The sequence below is a fragment of the Balaenoptera physalus genome (genome assembly GCF_965194825.1).
Source record: "Balaenoptera physalus genome assembly, chromosome: X".
NCBI lineage: Eukaryota > Metazoa > Chordata > Mammalia > Artiodactyla > Balaenopteridae > Balaenoptera > Balaenoptera physalus.
Genome location: NC_138903.1, coordinates 17,886,338 through 17,899,774, shown reverse-complemented (window position 1 = coordinate 17,899,774; position 13,437 = coordinate 17,886,338). Strand labels below are relative to the sequence as shown.

General features: G+C 35.3%; 1 protein-coding gene across 6 annotated transcripts in view; it reads left to right on the top strand.

The window, feature by feature from the left end:
- Positions 1–13,437, top strand: part of RPS6KA3 (ribosomal protein S6 kinase A3) — a 108,609-nt gene that overhangs the window by 53,545 nt on the left and 41,627 nt on the right. For all 6 annotated transcript variants that reach the window (XM_082447082.1, XM_082447078.1, XM_082447079.1 and 3 more), the window contains 2 exons: positions 1,473–1,589; positions 6,913–6,994. In XM_082447082.1, coding sequence (XP_082303208.1) covers positions 1,473–1,589; positions 6,913–6,994 — 199 coding nt within the window. The remainder of the gene's footprint in view (positions 1–1,472; positions 1,590–6,912; positions 6,995–13,437) is intronic.

The window sequence follows — 13,437 nt, the reverse complement described above, 5'->3', positions numbered from 1 at the left end:
CCCTTGTACACATTGGTCTCATTTGGAGAGAAGGGGTGCCCAGGAAGGAGTGAGCTAATGTTTGATTCTACCCTAATGCCTATTGCACAGGATCGTTGTGAGAATTAAATGAGATAATACATATGGAATTACAAAATAAAAGACTAAACCATATTAGGGGATTGTTTTATTATTGTTGCCAGAGTTCCAAGAAAGTCCAAAATGATTAAGCTACCTTAGTAGTAGAACATTCTACCAACTACAGCTTCTGTCTTACAGAGTAAATTGGTGGGCCTGGATTTCTTTTTTGTCCTCTTATAGGAGCTTTTTTTCCTTTTACTACTCATTTTCAAAAGCTACCACATTAGGATATCCTTGGTATATCTTTTTGAGAATTCTTTGTAATTCCTTATATTGCCAGCCTTCTGTGAGTGTCTCAGAGAATGTTGAGTTCAGCATTTATATGGAATACAATGGTAATAAAAATAATGAATTATTTATGTTTGTATAACACATTTAGATTCTACTAATAGTACGTATGCACTAGAAAAAACATTATAGGCAAAAAAAAAGAGAAGATAGTCTTTGACAGGCTTATGTTTCTTGTTTTGTTGGGTTTTGTTTTATTGTTGTAGTTTTGGGCTGATAAAGTACATGTCTTGATTATTGAATAAATAAGGTGTACTTAATCTGCTGATCTCAGGGTAATTAAGTAATTGAAATTCTATGTATACTTACATGTATTTTCAACCTTTCTCTTCTGACACCTTCTCTCAGGTATAGTAAAGCATCCACCTTCTTTAAGTAGCCTTCTCTTAACTCTAAGACCTTCTACTGTTCCATCATGCTGAACATTTTTTTTCTGTCTAATCCTCCATCCAAATGTTAAATCTTTTTTGATTTTGTGTTTTAGAGTTATTCCTTTCTCCCATCTCAGATCTCAGGTAGTCCTAGAAACAGAAAGTAACTTAGATATTTCAAACACAGTAAACTTCAGCAGGCTAATTCAAACGGCCTTGCTGAGGATAGAAATCTCCACGTTGACCCTGGAATATTTTTCAACCCCTCTCCCCAGTAATCAGGTTTTGTTGTGTATAGTGTTGGTTCTACCTAATACAATCACATATCAGAGCACACCAGATTACTCTGATCTGTTTTCAGACTTCTTTGCACCCTCTGCCCTCACCCCATGAAACTAATCATTCTGATTATCTCCAGTAGGAAGAGTGAAAACTTGAAAATATTCAGAACTAATGTTATGTAGATGTTAAACTGGCCTATGTGGTTGGCTGGTATTATTCTTTCTCTGACATTTAACTTGAAAGTATATTTGCTTGGCATGTGTTCTCTTTTTACTTGGTGGGTCAGTAAAGGTGGTTTGTGTATGTTAATTTGAGGATTTCTAATATGATACAATAAATTTACATTGTTTGATTTATAGCCAGAGGAAGTAGCTCTAACTCTGTTTTATCCCCTTATATTTGCATCAACAGGAAGAAGGCAGTATCAAAGAAATTGCAATCACACATCATGTAAAGGAAGGACATGAAAAGGCAGATCCTTCCCAATTTGAACTTTTAAAAGTATTAGGGCAGGGATCATTTGGAAAGGTAAGTCATGAATATGTGCTTTTTAAAAAGTTGCTTTTTGGAATTCATGTATATTTCATACAAATGGGGAACGGAAATATTTTATGAAATACTACTGATGTTCCTACAATGCGGTATTTCCTGTGTTTTTACAATTCTCACTATCAATAAGTGTGACAAAGTGAATAAAGTCATTCAGAAGTACAATGGGAACTTTCATAACTTGGCAGTGTTCACTACATATTCATTTTATCTTCAAGACTATATGACCTCCCTAATTGCACTTCTTGAATGATTAAAAAATCACAAAATGTTCCCATGATACACTGGCCTCTTTTTGAGTCTTCATGTAGAATCGGAAGGTGATCTTACAGTACATTATAACAGTGCATCTCAATCTTTCCTCCAGAGTACCCCTAATACCAGCAGAAAGCGACTAGGTCCTCCCAAGGAAATAGGGTGGGGGGTTACCACTACACGTACGAAATTTGGGGGACTTATAGCTTGTCTTTAAAATGAACTCAAAGGCTGCATTCTGTTCAATGATATCGGTGTCTGTTTTTAATATCCAAAAATATTTCTCAACTATTTCCCAAATCCACCAACTAAAATTGCAACATCTTTATCATTTTTCAAGTATTCCTTGTCCCCCTGCTGCATACCTCAGGAGCGCTTCCTGTACTCCATTTTGAGAAGTACAGCATTATAATCACTACCACTTGATCTATCTAGTCCATTTCTCAGCAAGAGGAACGTTCTGAGATTGCATTCAGCTTTCACAGTGCAGTGCTTCCTTGCCATCTCTCTGTGAGGAAGCATTTGAAGATATGCTTTGCAAGCTTCAAAACAACACCAGTTTTGCTCTCTTGTGTATTTTAATGGGATTATTTAGCAATTCTTGGCTAACATAGGTAATCTGTTACAGCTGTTAACCTCTTTCAAGCCCAAAGTGATATTTTTAATCCAGATATAGATTAAGTAGCCAAAAGAAGATAATGGTTGCAAGTTTGAGCTCTAGGTCAGCCAGACGTGGATTCTAGTTTTGTTTTTTCTTCCTACTTAATTGCTATGAGCACTTGAGCAAGTTACTTAACCTCTTGGGGCCCCATTTTCCTCTTCTAGGCAGTCATTAGGTATTGAAGTTCTCAAGGTTCCATTCTAGGCTCCCTTCTCACTCTATACTCCCTACTAATTAATTTCTTTATGCCCACTATCTTAATAAAACCCACATACAGCTGATGTAACAGATCTCCAATCTAGATTGTGACTCTAAGCTCTGAACTGTATGTACAGCTACTTATTTTTTTCTCTTTGCATGCCCCAAAGTCAGTTTAAACTCAACGTATCTAAGACCAAACTCATGATTTTCCCCTAACCCCCAAACCTCTATTTCATTTTTCTCTATCACTATGAATGACTTCTGGTTAAGCAAGCCAGAAACTTGAGAGGCATTCTTGACATATCCTTCTAGTCCCCGCCCTTCGCTCTCCCCCCACCCCCACCAATCTGATCCATTCACAAGTTCTCTTGATTTAGTGAAGATTTCTCAAATCATGCCTGTTCTCTCCTTCTCCCTGCCACTTCTCCAGTCTGTGCCACCACCATTTCTCCCTGGCCTATTGAAGGAGGCTCCTACCTTGGGCTTCCCAAATTTATTCTTGCCTCAAGCCATTATTTATCAATACATGACAGCCAACAAGAGCTAGTCTTATACTCCATCCGCTTAACCCTTTAGAGGCCTCCCTTTGCTTTTAGGAGAAAGACAAATCCTTAAGATGGCTGAGGAGCCCCTCAGTCTGCCCCCTAGCTACCTCATCAACATCACTTTATATACTTTTCACTGCCTGTGTTCTGGCCACATTGGCCTTCTTTTTTAATCCGTAAGCAAAAGCCTTTTGCACATGCTGTTCCCTCTGCCTGAAAAACACTGCCCCACCCCCATCCCTTCCTCCTCTGGTTGGCTCCTCTCAAGCTTAGGATCTCAAAGAAGTCTTCCCAGCCATCCTGACCTAGGTCATATTCGTCTATTTTTACCCTCTCAGAAATTACATACCTCATCTTCACAGCACTAACCACAATTGCAGTTTTTTGTTTGTGTAATTATTTGTTTATTGGCTATCTCTCCCACTAGACTGTATGTTCCACGAGTGTAGGGGCCATGTATGCCTTGAACCATGTCTCAGCATGGAACCAATAGCACGGTACCTAACATATAGTTCTGGAAAGAATTAATGAGTAAATAATAGTCCTGCCCTCATAGGGTAGTAGTAAGAATTAAATGATATAAGGCCAAGCACATAATATCTGCTATGAGATTGTATTATCATGCAATTTATTATGGATAAACCAAAATAGATGGATTTATTTCTACACATTATATTTTCAGGGAACATAATATTGAAGTTTCCAGGAGTTAGCATGCTTCTCCCTTTATTTCTTTAAAAGTAACTTAAATACCTTACTATAAATAGCAAACGTTAAAAATAGGGCGTCTCCTTTCTTACTCATCCTCAGAAGCCAGTCTCAGCCAAGGAAACAGGGATGACCTGTCACAGCCTAGAATAGCTTCATGGGGGATTCGAAAAGTCAGAAATGCTGGTGGGGGAAGATCTGATGGCATCTGGGACTGCTGCTGCTCCTGCTGCACATGACTGGTGACCAGCCAGAGGCAACAGATTGAGTGCCCTGAGCAGAAGCACAGAACTGGGTGGCTGGCCTGATTCTTATCCCAATACCTCCACTGTGACACTAAGTTAATTATTTAACATCTCAAAGCCCTAGCTATAAAATAGGCATTGCTTAGTAGGCCTGCCTCCCAAAATTATCATGATGATGCGTTACAAATGCTTGTGAAGGTCCTTTGCAAAAACTAAGATGTGCTGAAAAGTATCAAGAGGGTGCTTTCAAAGTAGGGTGAAGAAAGTTTGAACCCATGAGGAGAATTTTTCTTGTAGAATAGTACGAAGAAGCTTGATTAGGGAATCTTAAGAATGAATAATAAATATCAGATAAATCCTAATTATCCCCACCTAGTTAGAATTTATTTCAGTTCAAAAATATTCATAATCTCTGATTGCCTTTAATTTTTAAACATCATTCCATCTTAGGAACAACCCTGATTGAGAATACACTTTTCGCTCCCTAGGTTGGCTCACTGCTAACTGGCTAAAAGGAAGTTTCACCGTGGGCCACGGTGAAGGGGGACAATGGGGGTGATTTAGGGAGAGAAACACACCCTGCATCAGGGTTTCTGTGCACATTGTGGCACTTTTCACTGGACTTGAGGTCACTGACCATTGTCTTTGGCACAATTTCTCGAAGTGAGGAACTCTGCCTTGCCCTAGAATCAGTTGAATGAATCATTTTTTTATTTTGTGCTAATAGCCTAGTGTGCTAGTGCAGGTAATAGAGAGCTGACCCTAGAGTTAATTCTTGATTGTAATAGAGTCTCTTCTTACCATCTGTGGCAGCTCAATAGCACTGCTAGGAAAGAATGGGTAGGACAAAAAAAGTTGAAATTCAGGTCCATTTAGCAAGTCTGTGTAAAGGTTTGCTGGAAAAGATCATGAAACTAATGGTCAAAATGAGTAGAGGGGATTTATTGATAGTTTTGTATTGTATTAGACAAGTTATAGCATGACCGTGAGTTATTTAGAGCAGACTTTATTCATTTTGCATAAATCCCACACTATATTTTGAAAAGAGCCAAAAATATTTGGAAAATCAAGATACTCAGTAACATACCTGGGGATTGCTTGCTTTTTTTTTTTTTTTTTTTTTTTTTTTTTTTTTGCCACACCACACGGCCTGCGGGGTCTTAGTTCCCCAACCAGGGATCGAACCCACACCCCTCCTGCAGTGGAAGTGCAGCAGCATCCTACCGCTGGAACGCCAGGGAATTCCCCTGGGAATTGTATTCTTAATATTTAGGTATATGTGTATATTTGATTTTTGAAAGATGGGGAGGCAGGGTTCTGACTTAATTTACATTAAATAGTTGTGAGTAAACTTCTTCAGTATATGTGTTTTAAATTGTTTTGCCCAAATCAAAACTACAATGAGGTATCACCTCTCACCAGTCAGAATGGCCATCATTAAAAAGCCTACAAATAACAAATGCTGGAGAGGGTGTGGAGAAAAGGGAACCCTCCTGCACTATTAGTGGGAATGTAAATTGGTGTAGCCACGATGGAAAACAGTATGGAGGTTCCTTAAAAAACTAAAAATAGAGTTGCCATATGATCCAGCAATCTCACTCCTGGGCATATATCTGGAGAAAACTCTAATTCGAAAAGATGCATGCACCCCAGTGTTCATAGCACTATTTACAATAGCCAAGACATGGAAGCAACCTAAGTGTCCATCGACAGAGGAATGGATAAAGAAGGTGTGGTGCATATATACAATGGAATACTACTCAGCCATAAAAAAGAATAAAATAACGCCATTTGCAGCAACATGGATGGACCTAGAGATTGTCACACTGAGCGAAGTCAGAAAGACAAAGACAAATACCTTATGATATCACTTGTATGTGGAATCTAAAATATGACACAAATCAACATATCTACAAAACAAAAACAGACTCACAGATACAGAGAACAGACTTGTGGTTACGAAAGGGGAAAGAGGATGAAGGAGGGATAGATTAGGAGTTTGGGATTAGCAGATACAAACTGCTGTATATAAAATAGATAAACAACAAGGTCCTACTGTATAGGGAACTGTATTCAAAATCCTGTAATAAACCATAATGAAAAAGAATATATATATATTTATATATATAACTGAATCACTTTGCTGTACACCAGAAACTAACACAACATTGTAAATCATCTATACTTCAATTAAAAAATAAAAATAAATTGTTCTGCCCAGCAATGAGAAATTGTGGAGTTTTCATACATAGAAAAGACTTATTCGTCAACAGAATTGAATCAACAGAAAATTGTGGTCAAGGGGAACTTCTGTATAACAATTTTTATGGAATCACAATTTTTGTTTTGTTAGAAGCAGAGCAATCACCACCTGTGTTATACTTTAAACATGTTAGACTTTTCTCTAATTGCTTCATGATTTAAAGATTTTTGTTTCTGTCTTACATGTTACATGGTCTTTGGGAATTGGCAAACAACAACAAAAAATGTATTCACTTATATTGACACCCAAAGTTATAACCAGTGTTTACAACTCACTGTATTTATAATTGGTAATATTTTAAGGAAAATAGTTAATGTATCAGAATCTTTCTAATAATAAGCTATATTACAGTAGGGGGTCTTATTTTAGCAATAGTTTAGTTTCTGATACTTTGTAAGACTTATTTTCTCTTATTTAAATACAGGTTTTCTTAGTCAAAAAAATCTCAGGCTCTGATGCTAGACAGCTTTACGCCATGAAAGTATTGAAGAAGGCCACATTGAAAGGTAAGTGCTACTGTTATTTGTAGTGTTCGCGTAGTATGAACAAACTGAAAAATCTGAATAGGTCTCATGTGACTCCTAGGCCAGTCACTTAAATTCAGAATCTGTTCCCGTTACTGTCTTTAAATTTAGACTTTCTTTTAGTGGATTTTTCCTACGAGGCTAGGAATCATATGACTAGTGAGAATGGGAGTTGCCATGCCTTAAAAGAAGTATTATAAATTCTTCTTGGGCTTTAGGCAAGTAGAAGTTTAGAATTTTAAAACTAGGTTTGATGCATCTTCCAGTTCATATTATTATTTTAATGTTTTGAAAACTTACTGATTTATGATGCAAAATAGCTTTTATTCTAAGGACTTTATCATTTTGACTTCTGGTCTCCAAATAAGTTTTTATTCTAAGCCTCTGATTTTGAAAAATCTAATGTCAGATTTGTCTCTTATAGGTAAACAGTCACTTAGAAAAAATTGTACATAGATTTTTAAATACTTAGATCTTCCTTTTTTAAAGTAGTATCAGTTATTTTACCACATAACCTCTAATTATTTTGTGTGTTGATTCCTGACATCTCTTTTTTTCCTCTTCAACTTACCTGTATTTTCTAAAGGTTTTAAAATATTCTGGAAGGAGTATCTGTGATGATCACTTATTATTTCTGATGTTATTTTTCCCAATTAGTAACTCGTACTGGATATTATCATCGTTTCAAGAAATTTCACCTCCCTCTATAAACACCATCCTTTGCTTCTGTTCTCTTGCTCCCTTCCTGAATGTATTTTCTTTCCTATCCAGTCTCCACCCCCTGGCATACTACTTACTTGATTCTTGCTAGGGCCAGGAAATTAAATTATATCCTCAGTGCCCTACTCTACATCACTACTTTTATAATTTTATACTCATGAATTCCATGTTATAAAGCTGCATAGATGGAACTTATTTAAGAGAGTTCATTTACAAAAGCAACAAAAGTAGTTTTTTTCATGTATATAACAGGATTTGTGTTGTGCATAGTATATGTAAAGGAAACTATGAACTCTGAGAAACCTAAAAGATATTGGGAAAGGAAATACATGCCCAGTTCCTTTTAGAGAAGGTTGTTAAGACTCTTAGTATTCCTCTGGTCATCCAGTTAGCTCCATATCCTCAAGATTCCTGTTGCATTTTCCTTGAAATATTGAAAATTTCACTTGAAAACATATGCCTCAAAGAGTATTCTAAAAAAGAAGAATGAGAAAGGAACAAGTTTTATCAGGTTTAAGGCTTATTAAAAGCAGTAATAATTCATTGTGTTTTGGGGGAAAATAATACAGGCATATAAACCAGTGGAACAAAACAGTACAAAAGTATTATATATTAAAGTTTCATGTATTTGTTACAAAAATATTGAGTAAGTGCTGTGCTGTATGACAAAGCAGGTGTCTAGAACAATGGGAAATTAAATACTGATTTTATAAATTTTGTTTGAAATACTCATGAACAACCTGCAAAAAAACTAGAGTCTTCTCTTAAACCATATACCATAATAAACAATCTAACTGAATTTTACAACTTAACACATCCTAGGAAACTTGTGAAGAGATATTGAGCAAAGCACAAATTACAAACAAATTGACAGTACAAAAAATTTTGGCCTTTTATACAATGAAAAATAGTATAAATAGGAAATCAGGAAATTATTTGCCTCAAATATTACAAAATATTAATATATAAGGAATTTATTAAAAGGCTCCTACTGGCCAAATCTAGGACAGTTTTAACATTGCAATAAATAATGACAGTGATCGATTACAACCCACTGAATAAAGAATCCATGAGTTAATCCATAAATTAATGGAGAACAAGGGAAAGCTCTTCCTTACAATGGAATTCCAACTAATAACTGTAAAAGGAATGATTGAGTTAGGAGTTCCTAAGAAATAACTTTACAACCTCCACCTAAAGGGTTTTAGAATACATTGTATGCAAGGGGATAAAATAAATAACATTTGGGAAAATGTTCCAGTTTTCTGATAAATGCATATAAAATAATGAGTTATTTCATATAAAGGCAACATAAGTTAGAAAGCGGTTTTGCAATAAGTACCATGAGCCATTATTGCTGCTAAAGTAACCTAAGGAAATAATCTCGAAGAAGGATTTTGTGCACTTGAAAATTTTCATTGCAACATTATTTACAATATCGAGAACTTAGAAATCTTATAAATATTGAATGTTTAGAAAAGTATGGTATACCACTTAATAGAGTATTATTTAAACGAAATATTTCAAATATAATCACAAAAATGAATGTAATAAAAATTTGTAAGTGAAGATTATAACGAATTTGGCTACCACAAGTATGTAAAATTATATAGATGTTAGCGATATAAGAGACCGTAGAAAAGTGAAGCTACTTGACATATTGGAATTATAGACTGCTGGTGTGTTCTTAAGTTTTATTTTTATTTTTATCAAAGTAATATGTGTATAGAGTCTTATAAAATAGCAGTGCTTTTCCTACCCTTCTCCCTATCCCAGTTCTTGACCCCCAGAGACAGTGACTTCCATCTCTTTAGCTGCTGCTTCTGCCTTTTACCTCCACATTCAGTATTTTTATATTGTAATTCTTTGATTGTTTTCATTTGGAGACATAATCTTTTGACTTCCTACCATGGAAGATTAGGATTTAGTTCTCTCACACACAGTTTCCCTTTTCATGTCCTCCTAGTAATGTTTTCATAATGCTTTATACAGATTGTTCCTGTACTGAAGTCACATATCCTTCACATCTTTGCTGTATTAGATCTCCTTTCCTAAATTCTGTACCTACCTTTTTCTCAGTTTACTTTCTAGTTTTGGTGAAACACATCTTCTAGTAGCTACTTTAGAAAGGCTGGATGGATGGTAAATTTTTTGTAACTTTACATGTCTGAAAATGCCTTTATTCTGCCCCTCAGTTAATTTATAATTTGACTGGACGTAAAATTCTAGATCAGAAATAATTTTCCCTCAGATATTTGAAGGCATTGTTTCCATTGTCTTCCAGTTTCCTGTGTTGCAGTTATGAAATTTATTACTGTTATGGTTCCCAGTCCTTTGTGTATAAGCTGCTTTTCCTCCTTAGAAGTCTTTAGGATCAAGCTACTCTTTATCCCTGTTGTTCTGAAATTTGTATAATGGTATTTCTTTAGTGTGGATTTTTAAAATTCATCATACCAGATATGGGGTGGTCTCTTTCAATCTAGAAACTCATTTCTTCAGTTCTGGGGAAGTATTTTGTCATTTCTTCTCCATTTTATAACTGCTACTCTTTGGATATTTTGAACCTCCTGGGTCGTTGCTTAATTTTAATTTTTTTTCCATCCTATTTTCCATTTTTGTCTTTTTTTCCTGTTTCCTAGGAAATTTTATCATCTATCTTCCAACCCTTCTATTAACTTCTTGTTTCTACCATTATTTTTAATTTCCTAGATTTTCCTTGTTCTCTAATTATTCCATTTTTTAAAACTTTTTATTATGGAAAGTGTCAAACATCTACAGAAAGAAACAGAAAATATAGAGAAGCCCCGTATACCCTTCTTTTTCCTTCAACATTTATCAACTCATAATCAATCTTTTTTTATCTGTGTTCTCTCCCTTCCCCTCTTTTGATATTTTGAAGCAAATCCCAGATATTGTATAATTTCTTCCATAAATATTTTAGTATGTATCTCTAAAAGATAAAGACTCTTAAAAGAAATAATACAATTCTATGATTATACCTGAAAAATTAATATACAGATATCTGATCAGTGCTCAAGTTTCCAGTTGTCCCTATTGTTATAATTCATTTTTCTTTTTGCAATTTGTTTGAATCAGGATCTACATAAGGTCTATATTTTTCTATTTATTTTGGTAGCTATTTTTCATGTTTAGAGTCTTTCCTTAAATTCCTGGGAATTCTTTGCTATCTTTTCCTCATTTAAGAGTGAGGTACCTATATTCATATATATATATATATATATATATATATATATATGTTTGTGTGTGTGTGTGTGTGTGTATATATATATAAGTGAATCACTTTGCTGTACAGCAGAAATTAACACAACATTGTAAATCAACTATACTTCAATAAAATAAAATTTTTTTTAAAGAAAAAAAAAAGTGTGGTACCAAAAAGCTGATTAGAATGGGTTCTATGGCAAGAATTTGCTTATTTCTCATTGGCCTCCTTTCTTTAAGCTTAGATTTTAGCTTTCTCTGATCTGCTGTGTGAGTTACCACTTAAGTCACCTTCTGCTACTGCTTCTCTTTTTTGTCCTTGTGAGTTTATGCATAATTTTTCCATTATTGTAATTTCAATAGGGTTTTAGAAGAAAGTAGAAAGTAAAACATCCATGTTTAACCAGAAGTCTCTTTCCAGTTTAAAGTTTCTATTAATATAATAAATGGGGTCAAAAAGAAGTCAAAAGTGTTAAGTTGAGTTTATGGGGACTTTTGTCCTAATAAAGTAGTCTGTGGGCCTAAAAGGTTTTGTAAACTATTGCTTAAAGCATTTTCTTAATACATAATTCTAGAAACATAAACAGCATTTCTTCTTATTCACTCTCATGTTCAAGTCAAGTAGAATTTAAAATGTAATAACTAGTATGTAATAAAAATTATTTCAGCGGAATGTAAGTTGCTTTGCCAACATGAGTCAGTGTTAACAAATTCTATTTCAGGGGTTTAGAGTTTAACCAATGTAAAACATGCCTTCTTCTGAACCACTAATATCCTAATCAAAATTCCTGATTGTAGGATGATTTATATTTGTCACTAGGTCTTTATATACATAAAAGAAACCAGATTAGAACTATTACACAGTCCTATCTCAGACAGAAGGAAGGAATTCTTTAGTGAGTGAATCTTACTGTTCGTTTTGAACTAAACAAGGTCTCATCAGTGTTGCATGTAAGGAAACTATCTCACAAGATAATCATAATAGAAAGAAAAGCATCTGGTTCTAGCCTCTCATTTTATAGAGAAGGAAGCAGGAAGCCCCTGAGCAATGAAAGGATTTGACCAAGGTAACTCATCTAGTTATTAGCATGGCCACTAAACTATAGCTCTTGACTCCCAAGTAATTGTTCTTTTCATAGTGGTACAATAATAGAAGAGGGATATACAGTAAATATACTGATGGATATTTTTGCTGCTTATTAAATAAGCTTTGTATAATTATTGAAAGAGGTAGAAATTTGGAATCTAGCTTTAAGGTAATGGGAACATAATCCAAGATTGTATGGGTAGCGATGGAAAGAAGGGCAGTTTTGGGCTAGACTAGACTAGAATTGTCAGCAGGCCTGACAATTGTGTGATGAACCTCATTCACACAAATAATAGAAAGGGCCTGTTGGACATAAGGCACCAGAGTGGTAGTGATAGGACAAGATAAAATCAGAGATTGATCCTGAATTTGATACATCCACAAAACAAGTCAATAAAAAGAGCTGTGTTGATATCAAGAGCAATTGATTCCTTTTCCTGTTTTGCCTATTTTCAGTCACTGGCACCAAAATCTCCCAGTTGGAGTGGAAAACTGGTAGAATGGGAAACGTAGGATTTTTTTAAGTTTATTTGTTTATTTTTCCCAGAGGGCTTAGTTCTGAGTTTTAGGTATCAGTGGTCACCTTAAATTGACAAGAAGACTCATCATTCTGTCCCCGCCCCCACTGCCAAAAAAGACTCTCTTTCCATTCTTTCTGTTTAATCTGTGGCAGAACCATTCAGTCTCTCTGGCCTGAAAAATAGAAGTTCTGTGTGATTTATCCTTATTATGCAACAGAAAAAAAAAACTTGAATGAATGATCATTTTCACCTCTTAAATCCATTGAGCTACCAAGAGAGTACTTATCAGATAATTAATCATCAGTTTACTTGTCTGTCATTCCCACCAGATTATTAGCTTCTTGAAGATTATTTTATTTGTATCTCACAGTGCCTGGCATGTAGAGTTTGCTCAGGAAATATTTGGTTGGTAAAAGAGATCTTTGCCTACTGGGTCAAATGTAAATTCATCCTGGCATTCCAAATTGTCAGGAATCTGGATCCTCCCTACTTCGCCACCCCTCCCACCCCCACTCCCATCCCCACCCCACCCCCCCAGTTTCCACACTGATTAGGTTCCTTCTTGCTCATTCATGCATGCCTCCATGTCCTTGCTTGCACTGGTACTCGATACCTGGACTTTTCTTCTCTCGGTCCAGTCCTTCTTGCCCATATAAATTCCACTCTAAAAGTCCCTAACCCCACCTCTTTGCTCTAGCCTTCCTATACAAGTAAAACTGATCTTTCCCTTTTCTGAATTCTTGTACTACTTATTGGTGGCAATACATCATTTTATCCCTTTATCATATTCATGGTGCTATAACTACTGTTTAATTGAATATCTCTTATATACCAGGCTCTCGATGTACAAACCTTATCTCAAATGGTCACATAGC